The sequence below is a fragment of the Euprymna scolopes genome, chromosome 46 (genome assembly GCF_053919585.1).
Source record: "Euprymna scolopes isolate OS-2025 chromosome 46, ASM5391958v1, whole genome shotgun sequence".
Taxonomy (NCBI): domain Eukaryota; kingdom Metazoa; phylum Mollusca; class Cephalopoda; order Sepiida; family Sepiolidae; genus Euprymna; species Euprymna scolopes.
Window position 1 is genome coordinate 84,812,955 of NC_136527.1, and position 15,794 is coordinate 84,828,748.

The 15,794-nt window shown below is 34.9% G+C and overlaps 1 protein-coding gene and 1 long non-coding RNA gene across 2 annotated transcripts; one reads left to right on the plus strand and one right to left on the minus strand.

Moving 5' to 3' along the window:
* Positions 1 to 114: 114 nt before the first annotated feature.
* Positions 115 to 4,655, plus strand: LOC145270573 (uncharacterized). The gene is made up of 2 exons (XR_013865452.1): positions 115 to 376; positions 4,157 to 4,655. It is a non-coding gene; the product is annotated as an uncharacterized LOC145270573 (long non-coding RNA).
* A 1,667-nt stretch (positions 4,656 to 6,322) lies between these two features.
* LOC145270174 (uncharacterized) lies at positions 6,323 to 15,374 on the minus strand. The gene is made up of 2 exons (XM_080125798.1): positions 14,816 to 15,374; positions 6,323 to 6,357 (listed from the first exon to the last, which is right to left on the minus strand). The coding sequence occupies exons 1-2, from the start codon at positions 15,372 to 15,374 to the stop codon at positions 6,323 to 6,325; spliced, it is 594 nt and encodes a 197-aa protein (XP_079981924.1).
* Positions 15,375 to 15,794: the final 420 nt, after the last annotated feature.

Sequence of the window (15,794 nt, forward strand, 5' to 3'; positions counted from 1 at the left end):
TTCACAAAAATAATCTCAACTTGATAGAAAAACAATTCGTCACATTTAACAAATGAAGGAACATTTTTACTCGAGGAACGAAATAATGATTACACCGTTTATGATGACCTAAATTCATTGTTCATTTTAGGAGTTGATGGTCTTTTTTAAATAATTTCACGTTTAAATCGTGTTTTTCATCTTTTAATTTTGATTCTTTTATATTTTCATATATTTTATTTCTTAATGAATTGAACACACAAAACAAAAGTTGTATTAATTTACTTAAGAAATTATAACAAACAAAACAAATTTTCTGTTTGGAACAAAAAAAAAAAAAAAAAAAAAAAAAACGAATTTATCCCGATTTTTTTAAAAGGATTTCTAGGAATGAAAGGTAAGTTTTTTTTTCTTTTCCTTTTTCACAATTTAAAAATTCAATAACTTTTAAAATAATTTTAACATTAAAAACATTTTTATTGCAATCCAATCAAATATATTGATTTTGCAATGCTTTATAAGAGACGTGAATAAAAATGATATGAATCTCCGATTTTAAGAATAGAGTCGACGGATTGATTTTTAAAAGATTTGTCGGTATAAACATGTCGAAAATATTAATATATTAAACAATTACGAAAACTCATTGAGTTGAACAACTGCTATTTTTTTTTTAGTAAAAAATAAATAAATAAAAAGTCCATCACAATAGACTACAAATGTTGGTTTACTCTAAACTTATGTTAAATCTTCATTGTCTTTTCTATGACATCTAAGAAAAAATGCAATTTTACCCAATTTTTCGAAAAAAGTTACTTTTACCTATAAATAAATTTCTACTCGATGAAATTTCGTAATTTTTGAAAATATTATTTTCGAGATTACAGTTGAGTACGTAATAATGTGTTTGCTTTCTGACGTTGTTTTTATGGTGATTAGATCCTATGTATTGTTAACTATTCTGTACTTCCAATTAACAATTTAATAAACCAAAGATACCATAAAAAGATGTTTACGTCTTAGAAGAGGCTTGGCTTGTGACTCTGACTCAACACCATCATCACCATCATCACCGTCATCACCATCATTACCATCATCTCTATTTTGACAGTTGACGATGTTGATGTGTGGGTGGATGCATATGTCTTATAATTATTTTTCTAATCATTGCTTTTTTTAATGATTTATCGAATCCTTTTGTAAACTCGAGTACTGTTTCACTTTTTATAACTGATTCAGGTAGCGCATTCCACGTGTATCACTTGACTCAGGAAAGAGTTATTCCTCTTGTTGAGTCTTCATTAATGCTTGAATAACTTCTTGGAATGTCCTTTTGTCACACTGTGTTTCCTCTCCACAAACATGTTCTCAGTACAATCTTTATCATATATAAAGAACTACTCCTATTTTTATCATATATAAAGAACTATCCATCTTGTGTTTTATTCATACAATCAATCCAATAAAATTTTGACTTGGTGTTTTTTTCATGATTATTTCACATCTTACAAAGTTCTTTCATATCTCATATGTTTTGGGTTATTTTTTATTTTTTTAATCCATTTTCAACCCAAATAAGGCAGTGCTACTTTAATGTAGGAGGCTACTATCGGGGACATAAGTTTCAGGGGTACTATGTAGGGAGTTGAGCAGCGAGATGTCCGTTCACATTATACTTGAAATTCTGCATGTCAGTACAGTTGGGAAAGCAGGAACTATGAATGAAGTTCCAAACTCTAGCAGTTCTGGGGAAGAAAATTTAGAGTAGAAGACTTTCTTATATCTAGGGATTTCTATTGTGAAGGGGTGGGATTTTGCTGCTTGTCAGGTTTGTTGAGAGTATTTATGTTGAGGGGGTACAAGAGCTTGTAAACGGAGCATTCACCATTAAAATACTTGCAGAACAAGCAGAGGGATGCAACATTATGTCCAGGGACAGAGGTTGAAACTTTGATGACAGTTAAGGACATATCAAGTTGGCGACTCTCTTTTTAGACTAGTAGATGCACCAGCCCAAATGTGACAACAGTACTCCATACAAATGTGACAACAATACTCCATACAAATGTGACAACAGTACTCCATACAAATGTGACAACAGTACTCCATACAAATGTGACAACAGTACTCCATACAAATGTGACAACAGTACTCCATACAAATGTGACAACAGTACTCCATACAAATGTGACAACAGTACTCCATACAAATGTGACAACAGTACTCCATACAAATGTGACAACAGTACTCCATACAAATGTGACAACAGTACTCCATACAAATGTGACAGCAGTACTCCATACAAATGTGACAACAATACTCCATACAAATGTGACAACAGTACTCCATACAAATGTGACAACAGTACTCCATACAAATGTGACAACAGTACTCCATACAAATGTGACAACAGTACTCCATACAAATGTGACAACAGTACTCCATACAAATGTGACAACAGTACTCCATACAAATGTGACAACAGTACTCCATACAAATGTGACAACAGTACTCCATACAAATGTGACAACAGTACTCCATACATGGGCGAATGGTGGCCTTGTAGACATGCAGGATACTTTCAGGCGTAAGTAGCTTCCTAGCATGGTAGAGAGCGCCCACCTTCTTCACAGCAGCCTTGGCAATGCTCTCAATGTCTCTGCTCGAACTCATATTCCCTGTGAACGTTAGGCCGAGGAGTTTGTTCACATTACATTTAAAGTACTGCATTTTGGTACAGTCAGGAAAGCAGAAAACAGGGAGGGAATACCAGAGTCTGACAGAACAAGGGAAAGAACTAATCAAGTAAAAGGTTTTTCTTTTATAGAGACATCAACAATGAAGGTGTGAGATTTTGCTGTTAGGTTTATTGTAAATGTTACGTCCATGATGTACAATTACTATATATTCATCACAGAACATTCTATGAAATTATTTGTAAAACCGGCATAGAGATGCAAGATGGTAGTGATGGGACAGAGTGAAGCTTAAACGTATGGGTGGAACGTATTAGATTAAAGACTCTTTTTAATCCTTTTGTCTAAGATGATTGTTATGGTATTTGCAGCCACATATATGTTGCAACAATACTTAATGCATATGCAAATGTACATGTCCAGGCACAGTCGAAAGTAATTTTCTAGCAGGGTTGAGAAAACCCACCTTCTTTCTAGAAGTTTTTCTAATGTATTGAAACTTTATGCTAATGTGTTTGAAAATTAATAAACTAAAAATTTGTGCATACCAATATCTAAAGACAGATGAAACATTAACACACTTATAATTTAAACGATTGTTGTTACAAATAATTTTTATATTCAGATAAATTAGAGGTGAGTGGATATATTCCCTCAATCAAATGTAGATGGAATAATAGGATTAAAAAATATAAGAAAAACACGTATGAATGAATTAAAATAGAAATATATAGAATATCATTGTAGTTTTTTTTTTCAACTAAATTATTTCCTTTTTGGGTACAAAACAACCAAACATTAAGAAAATGTTTAAATATTTTTAATAATTTTGCATATTTATATATCAGTTATACGTACGTGATTGAAAGAACGTGCTCTTCTTACTATGATGAATATCTTAACAAAACATTTTGTCTTATATGTGTTTTATATGATTTTTTTAGATGAAATAGATGTAGATGTGGGTTCTATCTGATAATATTGACAACAATAAACAAACAGAATACTAATATGTGTATGCAAATACTAAAAATATTGAAAGCAAAAACGTGTATGCAATAAATACTTTTTGGATTGACATTGTTACATTAATATACATGTATATATATATATATATATATATATATATATATTGTAGTATTGTATATATAAATATAAATTTTTGAATGTAATTTACTTTCATTGTTACATTAAGATACATGTATATATATATTGTAGTATTGTATATATAAATATATCTCTTCTCATTATGATGGAAATCATAACAAAACACTAAATATTATTACAACTAGATTATAACTTAAGCAACACTTGTATCGACTTACTATGTGTCAAATTACAAAATATCCGGTCATTTTTCTGATGTCTCATATGATTTTTTTAGATGAAATAAATCTAATAATGTCGATAACAATAAAAAAACGGAATATTAATATGTGAATGATAATACTAAATATATTGAACTTAATAATTTTTTACAGATGTTCCTGATTGAAACCCATTTCAATTTTAATGGAGGATCATGATCTTTAAACATTAAGCTGTAAACAGTTATTACTTTACTGGAACAATACAGCGACATCTGTGAGAAAATTTATTGTAATGGACAATATTGTTATATGAATATTGCTAAACATTGGTGAAAACATAACACGACATGAAGGTAATACAAATGTTTGTGAAAATGTGTGTAATGTTCAAATATAAAGAATCAGAAAAGTATGTGACTTTAAAAAAATCCCTATTTTCTTTAATATCGGAAACTATAACTCTTTTAAAAGATTTACAACTTATAAACGCTAAATTCTTTGAAAGAGCATTTTAAAAAGATATCTTGGGTGAAATATATAAAGTAGAATGTAGATGTTTGTGATCTGTATATTGCCGCATCCTCAGCTTGAACAAATTAATAAGATAATTGAAATCAAAAAGAATGTGCGGATATAATCGTTTTGCTAGATACGATTGAGTAAAACATATGAAAAGAACACACTAAAAAAAAGCCAAATTTTCGTAAACTGTGTCGAAAATAAACTATAGTGAAAAAATATGAGAACCCACACCGGAGAAAATACATAATTCTAAAGTGGGTGGATATTCTTGTTCTCAAAATCACACTTAGTGAATCATAAAATAACACACACCGGAGAACTTCGATTGAAGAAAAATAACGAAAAACAGAAATGCCACATTCTTGTCAAGTGTGTGGATATTCTTGTTCAGCAATGTCAAAGTTAGTCACGCATATGAGAATTCACACAGGGGAAAAGCCAAATTCTTGTCAAGTGTGTGGATATTCTTGTGCTAAAAAGTCAGACTTAGTGATACATATGCGAACTCACACAGGAGAAAAGCCATATTCTTGTAAAGTGTGTGGATATTCTTGTTGTAAAAAATCAATGTTAGTTCAACATATGAGAACTCACACTGGAGAAAAGCCATATTTTTGTCAAGTGTGTGAATATTCTTGCTCTCAAAAATCGAATTTGGTGAGCCATATGAAAACTCATTCTGGAGAAAAACCATATTCTTGTCAAGTGTGTGGATATTCTTTTTCTCGAAATATACGTTAGTGAACCATATGAAAACTCACACTGGAGAAAAGCCACATTCTTGTCACATTTGTGAATATTCTTGCTCTCAAAAATCATCATTAATGAGCCATATGGAAACTCATACTAGGGAAAAGCCACATTCTTGTAAAGTGTGTGCATTTTCTTGTTCTCACAAATCAACGTTAGTCAACCATATGAGAACTCACGGTGGAGAAAAGCCGTATTCTTGTCAAGTCTGTGGATATTCTTTTTCTCAAAATTCAACGTTAGTGAGACATATGAGAACTCATACTGGGGAAAAGCCACATTCTTGTCAAGTTTGTGAATATTCTTGTTCTCAAAAAATCATCATTAATAATCCATATGAAAACTCATACTAGGGAAAAGCGACATTCTTGTAAAGTGTGTGCATTTTCTTGTTCTTACAAATCAACGTTAGTGAAACATACAAGAACTCATACTGGAGAAAAGGCCTGGGATGACCAATGCATTCAAGAAGATGGCAGGGATCAGTAATGTGAATAAATGCAGGTTCTGCCATACAGAATTGGAAAGGTTGGTCATCTGATATCAAGTTGCAAAGTTCTTCTAGGGGACGGCTACTATACAGCGAGACATGATGGAGTATGAAATACCTCCACTGGACCATCTGTAAAAAATTAAACATCCAGTGTTGCAGCAAGTCCTTGGAATATCAGCCTGAAAGAACAGTTGTAAATGACTTATATACACTACAGTACGACCATGTAATCCCTACAGGCACCTACCTTGAAAATGCTGCTGTAAAACCTGACATAGTTATATGGAATAAGTCAGAGAGAGTTGCAACCTTGATTGAAGTGAGTGTTTCTAATGATGGCGGTCTGAACAGAGCTGAAAGAGAGAAACAGACCAAATACCAAAGTCTTATGTATGATATGAAAAGAAACTGGAATCTTAAGGTGATATCAATCATACCAGTTATCATAGTTGCCACAGGGCTTATGAAGACGAACCTGAAGTCCTACCTAACTAATATTTCTGGTAAACCAAGTGCAAAGGAGATCCAGATAATTGCACTTAAGGGAACGGCGAGGATACTAAAAAGAGCTCTCAGTTGGTTTCAATGTTGGAAGCTGGTTTACAATCTTCAAATGAAGAAACATAAAAAAAGAGAAAAGCCACATTCTTGTCACGATTGAATATTTTATCTCTACAAAATCAAATTTAGTGAGCCATAGGAGAACTCACACTGGAGAAACGATGAGTGGTCTAAGCAATAATAATAATAAATGCAGGTTCTGCAACATTGAAGTTGAGAGTGTGGGCCACCTGATTTCTAGTTGCAAAGTCCAGCTTGGAGATGGTTATTGTACAGATCGCCATAACATAGTTTGCAAATACATTCATTGGAAGATATGTAAGAAACTAAACGTTCAGTGTAGTAAAAAAATCGTGGGAACATATACCCGAACGAACAGTTGGAAACAACAACTACACCATTCACTATGACTACATAATCCTTACTGGGACATATCTAGAAAACGCAGCTGTTAAACCAGATATAGTGATTTGGGACAGAGCGAATAAAAAATCGACCATTTGAGGTGGTTCTCTTAACCCCTTCCCCATTCAAACATATACAGAGAAAAAACTGTAGTTACCATTCTTCATTGTCTGTGGCACAAATCACTTGTTTTGTATTGTTTATTAAATTGTTAGATGAAAGAACAGACTAGTTAAAACACTTTCTCCTATACATCTTAAGAAAAGGGGCTTAAAAAGTTTATTGCTTAAGTTGTTTTATTGTTTTTTCTTGTTCAAAAAGTTTATTGCATCAGTACTATTATTTTTGTTTTCGTTTCTGATTGTTTACAAATTATTTCCACTTTGTGTGGACCGTTTTGCTTAACATTGAATGCCCAGAAAAAACGTCTCTTCTTATTAATGTTTACCAGTTATAAAATAAGCAAACACAACTTGGCAGTTTTCCAGAATAGAATATTTTTAAATTGGTAAACATTCATCAGAAATGATGGTTTCCTGACATATATGTGAAGCAGAATGATTCATATACGTGGAAAAATGAGGTAACTCCTTTTGAGGGAGCTGGGGCCTTCTACAATTATAAACCTTGTGCCTTACTTGATCTGCACTTGTGCAGTGCAAATGTGTAAAACACGTGTTTGTGATTTGGAAAATGTTCTGCTATGACTCAAGCCAAGAATGACAGTTTGTTTATAATATGGAACCAAGGCAAAACGATATTAGACCTTAGAATTTGAAAGGTCAAACCTGGAGAACTCGTAAACGAGGCATTCGAAAACAAAACAATGTTTAACCTGTACGAATGTATCTTCTCTATTTTTATGTACTTCTCTCTTTACTCTCTCCCTTTCACTCCCCTTTCTCTCTTTTTCTTCAATGAAGAAAAAGAGAATGAACAATTTTATTGTTTTAAACAGTTGACGCTTGCATTCCAGGGTCGGCGAACGCAACATAAGCATGCTCCTCATTGTTCAATGTTAAATAAATTATAATTTTATATTTATTTCATTTTATAAAAATGCATTTGTTCACTATTTTTTTACAAGCGTTCGATTTCAGCATGCCATAAATGCCGACGATGGGAAGGTGCCTGTAAAGATGCGATAAAGAAGCGACCCATGCCAGTCAACTATAGCCGACGACATATCAGCCCGTATTTGTTGATGTTTCTAACATGTGCCTATCGTTAGATATCGTTGGATATCGTTTATTCCCCGTTTATTATTTGTTGGAGATGGTTGCGTTCCCGAGACGTTCCTCAACCAAGCAAACCTCCGGGAAAGCAATAGTAACATACATAAACTGGAATGAATTTTTTAATAAGAAATTCGTTTGTTTTTTTATATGAGAATTTGGAACGCTATAAGATTCCTTCCTAAACAACTTTGCAATGGGCACTTGTTAAAACAATTGTTACTGAATCCATTTGAAGTGGCCAATTAGGCTGATTACCGATTACCTAAGTATTCATCAGTACACTCGTAATATATATATATATATATATAAATATATATATATATATATATATATATATATTTATATATATATATATATATATATATACTAGCATTTCAGACCGGCGTTGCCTTGGTGTTTGGAGGTGTATATTGAGAAAAAAAAGACGGTCAATTTTTTAAACTTTAACTTTGACCCCTATTATGACTCCTTAACATTTATTATTTTGTGCTTAAATCAAATTATTAAGTTAGAACCATGTCAAAGAAACCTATATCTAAAATTACAAATGTTTAGACCCCGAATTGGCGGAGGAGATTGGTAGAGTTCTCAAATGTCAAATCGTTGAACTTTGACCCATTAACAGCCAAATTTCTGGCCAAAAATGGATTACACAGATTTTCCCAAATCTCAGTACCATGTATATCAAATTTCGAGTTTGTAGACTGAAAATTGACAGAGTTATTGCGTAGGAAAATGTACACAGACATAAACACAAACACACACACTTATATATATATATATATATATATATATATATATATATATATATATATATATATAGTAAGTTATAAAATATATATGGTGATTAAGCTACACTGAATATTCTGCGTTTCATCCACTCTAGGACTCTTCAGGCTTATGCGCATAAGCCTGAAGAGTCCTAGAGTGGGTGAAACGCGGAATATTCAGTGTAGCTTAATCGCCATATATATTTTATAACTTACTAACTAGCTCTACCTACGTATTGAGCACTTTTGAAGTAAATACTTAAAGTTTACGCATAAATTTATACTTTTGTATATTAATTTTATGTGAGTAAATGAAGTAGTTATGAACAAATGATTAAAAAACATGTTAAAAGACATCGTGAAAAAGAGTTAAAAACATTTAATTTTAAAAAAGGAAGCACAAGATCAGTGGATAGTCCTTAATCCACAGAGTTTCGAAGAAATACTCTCCTCATCAGAGGGCAGGAATTAGCAAAATGCAGGATCGGATTTTGCATATAAAAGTATTTAATGAAACTACAAGTAAGTCACAGATCTTATTTGGTTAAAAAAAGGTGAGGTAAGGGGAATAGGAGGTAGAAGAAAAATGATAAAAAGATTTCACATGAATGGATAGTCCGGTGAAGGGTAAAAAATCCAAGAAGGGTAAAATCCAAAACGGTCGAATTCAAAATTTCCAATCCAATGGGTAAATTCCAAATGGTCCAAAATGATCCAAAAGGCAGAGTTCCTTGGAAAAAATCGCAAATGGAATGAATTCCAAATCATTAAAAGAAAAAGCACCGGAGAGAACATTTAAAACACGTCTGTCAAGGCTGGAGGAATCAAGTAAATATATATATATATATATATATATATATATATATATATATATATATATATATATATATATATATATATATATATACAGTGATGATCATATTTATTGGCACGGTAAAATAAAAGTTAAATTTTGTCTAATAAATTCTAAAAAAGGGATTAAATTAAAGAAAATAACAAAGTATAGTATGTATTTTTGACTGGCCTTTCCGATGCAGCAATCGGATTTTAGAAAAAATAAATAACAAAGGAACAACAAACATAATTGCAAAAAATCATGGCTTTTCTTTTACTTATGTGGGATTCTGTAATAATTACTGTTAAATAAATATTTATGTAAAATAAGCAAAAAGAAAGAAAAAATTTAAGACAAATAAAAAAATAGCTAAATACAATTTTTTTAAAGGCTAAACTGCTTTTTAAGAGCCAAATTCGCAAAATCTGGCCATAAAAGGGGCAATCTAGCATTCGAATTAAAATCAATTCAAACAATAAAAAAAATGTCATTTTCTTTTGTTCGTTGTCTGTTAAAATATTAAAATATTGCAATAAATAAAAAAAAATAATTTTGCACGTAATATTCACCAAAAATATCGCATCCATCTAAAAAAATGTCTCATTTTATTTTTATTTTTTTAATTTTCTGCGAACTAGCTCTCTCGTCGCCATTTTTAAAACGTGAAACTCGTCGCTCGATGACAACATATACGTTAATTTCCCCCCCCCCCGGTAAGTATTTTATCATTATTATTTTATTATTATTTGTTGTTTCTTTAAAATATATTTAACAAACAACATATAATTTACTTTCTTCCCTGTATTTTATTATTATTTGTTGTTTCTTTAAAATATATTTAACAAACAACATATAATTTACTTTCTTCCCTGTATTTTATTATTATTTGTTGTTTCTTTAAAATATATTTAACAAACAACATATAATTTACTTTCTTCCCTGTATTTTATTATTATTTGTTGTTTCTTTAAAATATATTTAACAAACGACATATAATTTACTTTCTTCCCTGTATTTTATTATTGTTTGTTGTTTCTTTAAAATATATTTAACAAACAACATATAATTTACTTTCTTCCCTGTATTTTATTATTATTTGTTGTTTCTTTAAAATATATTTAACAAACAACATATAATTTACTTTCTTCCCTGTATTTTATTATTATTTGTTGTTTCTTTAAAATATATTCGATGATTCGTTACATTACATTTTCATCGATTTTATTGCTATTAATGTCATCAGTTATTTTCTTAGAGATAAATTTATGTTATTGAAGTTTGTTTAGGCAGATTTTCCATTTAATTGTACAAATAGCCTCGAACCCTGTTATAAAAAAAACGGACACGTTGGGTCGACACCGATATACAAGTTTGTTTACGTAAAATGTATTTTAGATTAACCACGTTGTTTAACAAATAAAATAATTAAATATGTTTTTTTTAATAATTCAAAATTTAAAACGTTGAACAATACAAATAATACGCTGTTTTACAAAAAAAAGAAAGAAATAATGAAAGACGAAGTTTTAAAATGATTAAATGTGTTTTATTTTATAATTTAAAATTGTTGGGAAAAAAAAGTCATATAACCAAGAGTAGCTAACCTGAAGTGAGGTTGCGGAAAAAATACAATCTTCTTCGCGACCTTCTTCTCAGGTCTTGTAACCACAGTAACATAAAAAGAATAATGAATGACTCTTCACAAAGGAGGAAGGTTTTTATAACAATTTACCTTACTCTATTAGCATAAATAACCACAATGCTATTGTTCTTCTTGATTGTTGGAAGACCATCCTCACCTCCGGCAGCTACACTCAGGTAAGCTATGTATTATTTACCACACTCTCCCAACAAAAGAAAAAAAAAAAAAGAAAAGTGCATTTTATATATATATATATATATATATATATATATATATATATATATATATATATCTTCATAAAAAAACTAAGTTAGCGTGACCCTGCAGGGGGACTAACAGGTGCTAGGCCTCAGTCAAGGGCCACCTGGAGGTAACAGTGGTTCAGGGTAACCTCATTCTGTCCCTTAGCCTAGGCCCCGCTGTCGGTTGTAGTTTATAGTCCTACCCAAGACTACTTCTATTGATCGGGTAACAGACTATGTCTACCCCTTCGTCTCCTTTGAGGTGCACAATCACTGCAGTACCATTTCTGTCTAGCGGGTGGAGCCAAGTCAATTCCAACACACTCAAAATGATACCACTCATCATAGGAATCGCAGCATATCATATCTTGGTTCCCTGGAGGTCTATTGCAGGCAGGACACAACCAAATGGTGCCATCTCCTTCCGAAAATGAACTAGAGGATTCCTGGTTTTGACTGCTACCTGCAGGAACAGGCGAGGATGCACCCGCCTGATTTGGTTCACTTTCCCCAAGATCATCATCAGATTGTGAAATTTCTATTGGATATAAATTCTTCAGTGAATGGACGTTCACCACACCATCACCCTGTCTGACACGAGCTGTCCTCACCACTCCATCTTGTCCTGGGAGAACCTCAAGTATAGTACCCAACATCCAAAAGGGTCGTGGTTTTAAAGGGCTCTTGACCAAGACTACATCATTTCTTTTAATGCGATTCTGAAATTGTATCCGAGATCTTCCTGGCATCCTTCCTCTAAGATCCAGGAGGTACTCCTTGTACCACAGTTCTCTAAATCTTGACAACCATTCATTTCGTAATCCAATCGTCTCGATCAACCTTCTCCGGCTGGGAGGAACCATGGTGGAGAGATCATCTCTTCCCAACGGTACCAATAGACCAGGGCTTTTATTGGGTCTAATAAACATATTGGGTGTGATAATCATTGGTTGCCTGTCAGCGGACTCTTGATAAGTAAGGGGCCTGTTGTTTACAGCCCGCTGAATATCTGAGACAATAGTTAGGAAGGTATAATAATCTACCTTACCCCTACCAATAACCTTGTATAGGCAAGATTTTAAAGTCTTGATGCTACGCTCCCATACACCTCCAACCCAGGGGGGAAATAGAGGAATTGTCTCCCACTTAATGTTACATGACCCAAATTTGGCCTGGTAGTCCTGGAGAAGACAAAGGCGCTTAAACAGTCTTCCACTATCCAGAAAGGTTTTTGCGTTGTCGCTGAGAATTGACTCTGGAACACCATGTGCATTAGTAAATCTGACTAGAGCCTGAAAAAAGGACAATATACTCATGTCAGGCACCACCTCTATATGCACTGCTCTTACACTCAAACAAGTGAACAACAACAGATACATTTTTTCTCACTGTTACCCTCCTTCACCCAAAAATGTCCTGTGAAGTCCATTCCAGTATTCCTATAAGGAACCTCAAATTCGACACGAGAAGTTGGTAGATTGGCCATGTTCTCAGGCAGTACCGGCCTAGAATTGTATCTTTTACACCTTGTGCAGGAATTCAGGGCATTTTTGACTGCCTGCCTCCCTTGAGGCACCCAGTATCCTTGACATCTCAATTCCGTTAAGGTTGATCCTGTACCCAGATGGGAACATTTAAGATGGCAGTCTAATATTACAAGTCGGGTCAGGTGATGATTCTTGCCCAGCAACAAGGGATTCTTAACTTCATAAGAAAACTGAGAAGACCTGTCCAGCCGTCCATGCGAGCGGATCAACCCTTCCTCATCCAGAAAAAGATCTAGTGCTCGAACACGATTAGGTGCAGGCTTTACCATAGGATTCCGCAGGCAATTCAATTCAGCCACAAATTCCTGCTGTTGAGAACATTTTATTAAGTAAATTGCGGCTTTCTTGTTGTAGTTGTCTTCCCTTTTCCTCATCAAGCCGATGAATCGGAAGACTAAAGAAGTTACCTTCAACAAACGGGTAAACGTAGAGAACCGCCGCATGGAGATCACCGAAGCACACTCCTCATCCACAATCACCGCAAAATTTGTTGATGAACGAACAATCTGCTGGCACCTATCATCAAGACAGGGCAACTCCTGCTCCGGCCAAGTCAAGACCCCACCGCGCAACCAAGAAGGGCCATGGTACCAAAAGTCAAAGTTGTCTTGGAACTTCCTTATCGTTAATCCACGAGTGATCAAGTCAGCCGGGTTTTCGGTGGTAGAAACATACCTAAAGGTCGGCCTGATGCCGTAATTCGTTTCCAAATCCAAGCTCATTAGCAGCACATCCTTTAACCTGTTTCTAGCAAAGATGCTTTTACTAGTCATCGTTTCTGATAAAATCCATGACAATACTACTTGTGCATCTGTTACCACACACAACCTAGAAGGGCGGACACCCTTGCATCCTACCAAGATAGTGGGAAAACACTTCAGAGCAAGAAATACCGCCATTAGTTCTAAAGTTGGTAATGTCTTATCCTTCACTGGAGCCACTCGTGCTTTGGCAAAGATCAATGCAGAATTGTTGTCCTGAACATAGTAGGCTGCAAATCCATATGCTTCTTTAGAAGCGTCACAAAACAGGTATAACTCTCCAGTTCGGTTCCCGTCATGAGCCTGTCTGCAGAAATGCATGTCACTCAATTTAGATAAGTCTTCTGCCAGGTTCCTCCAAGAAGACTGAAACTCTGGAGAGACTTCCTCATCCCATTGCACGCCTCGCTTCCATAATTCTCCCACCAAAATCCTACTCCTTATAGTCACAGGCAGGCAAAGAGATAAGGGATCAAATACCTTTGCCGATTGCGAAAGGATTCGCCTCTTAGTAGATGCACTCGGATCACACTTAACAGGAGCAGTGCGGAGCTTTTCTGAAATAGGATCATACCGGTACCCGAGCACCATCTCCCATCTGGCCTCATGAGTACTCAATGTACCATCTTTCCTCATCTCCTCCCTAAGGATGTCACAGTTTGAGTTACAGGACTGCACCACAAATCCACCTTCCTGCAACCGCCTCCTAACCTGGGAATACAGCCTTACAAGCTTTGCTGGGTCAGACTCAGTAACCACCAGGTTGTCGACATAGAACTGGTTCTCCATCGCAACTCGATATTCATCAAAGGGATATTGGGCTGCATGAAACTTCAAGATACTTCCCAATATAAAGGGACTCGAGGTGAACCAAAAAATCAATGTGGCATAGCGGAAATATCGAAGGCGATCACCATCCTTCACAAAAAAACAGAACCTGTTTTTGTCTGCCTCCAGTGCAAGGCGAACCATCAAGAAAGCTTTCCTGATGTCTGCAATCAAGACAAACTTATTCGATCTAAAAGACATCAACAGGTCCAACATATCTCCTGTCATATTCACACCAGAGTATGCAGCCTCGTTAAGAGAGGCAGAGTTACCGACCTTCAAGCTACAGTTAAATACAGGCCTGATTTTAGTAGTAGCTGCCGGATCCGTCTTGAAAACTGGCCGATGAGGCACCCATACATAGTCCACAAAATTTTGAGGATCCACCTGTATTTCCTCTATGATACCCTCTTGTAGCTGCTGAAGGAATACATCTACATACTCCTGGTACAGCCCCTTCTTCTCCAGGCTCCTGATCACACGATCCAAAACGTGCAAAGCAATAGCATGATTGGAAGGAACCAGAGCCAGCTTATCTGCATGCCAGGGTAATCGCACATGATATTTACCATCCCTGAATATTATAGATTCCTGGAACTGCCGAATCATACCCTGATCATATCCTGAAATCTCTTCTCCGTCCTGAATGCCCAATGACTCAATGCTGAACATTTTCTCTAATCCTCTTTCCACATCGCTAGAGGGAAAGACATCCACCCAGGGGTCCGCATAGGTAGGGTCGGCTTCCAGGATGAAGCAAACATGCGATGATTCCACTTGGGGAGTATTCTCCATCACTGCACTGAACAACGTATAATCTCTTGAAATAGGGGCAGGATTTGTAGAAAAAAAAGTGTCCACGTCACCAAAGGGAATCAAACCAGCAGGAACAGAGAAAGCCCGACCCCCCAAACAAGGACCAACTGTAAGGGGCCCAAATGTTGCACCAGATCCAGACCCATAATTCCACTTATAGCCACCGCATCAGTGCCAGATTCAAATTGCCCAGCCAGAGAACATCCAGTTCGCTTGAACTCCTCCAACAGCAAATGCCAATTTTTTAGATATAAGGATAGGTCCAATGAGTTGGCAACCAGTACCGAAAGTGCCCCACATGACCAGACCCCAAGTCCACATCCAATTTCACCTCTCTGTATACTTGCTCACATTCTCCGAGAAGTGTAGTCAGCCTCAAATGACAATCCAAACCGTCAG

Excerpts from the sequence above, each read along its gene's own strand:
- LOC145270174 (XM_080125798.1), bottom strand. The coding sequence starts at position 15,374 with ATGGAGAATACTCCCCAAGTGGAATCATCGCATGTTTGCTTCATCCTG. Across the intron at positions 6,358-14,815 it reads TAACGAGGCTGCATACTCTG|ATTGTAAACCAGCTTCCAAC; the intron begins GTGTGAATATGA and ends CTTCATTTGAAG.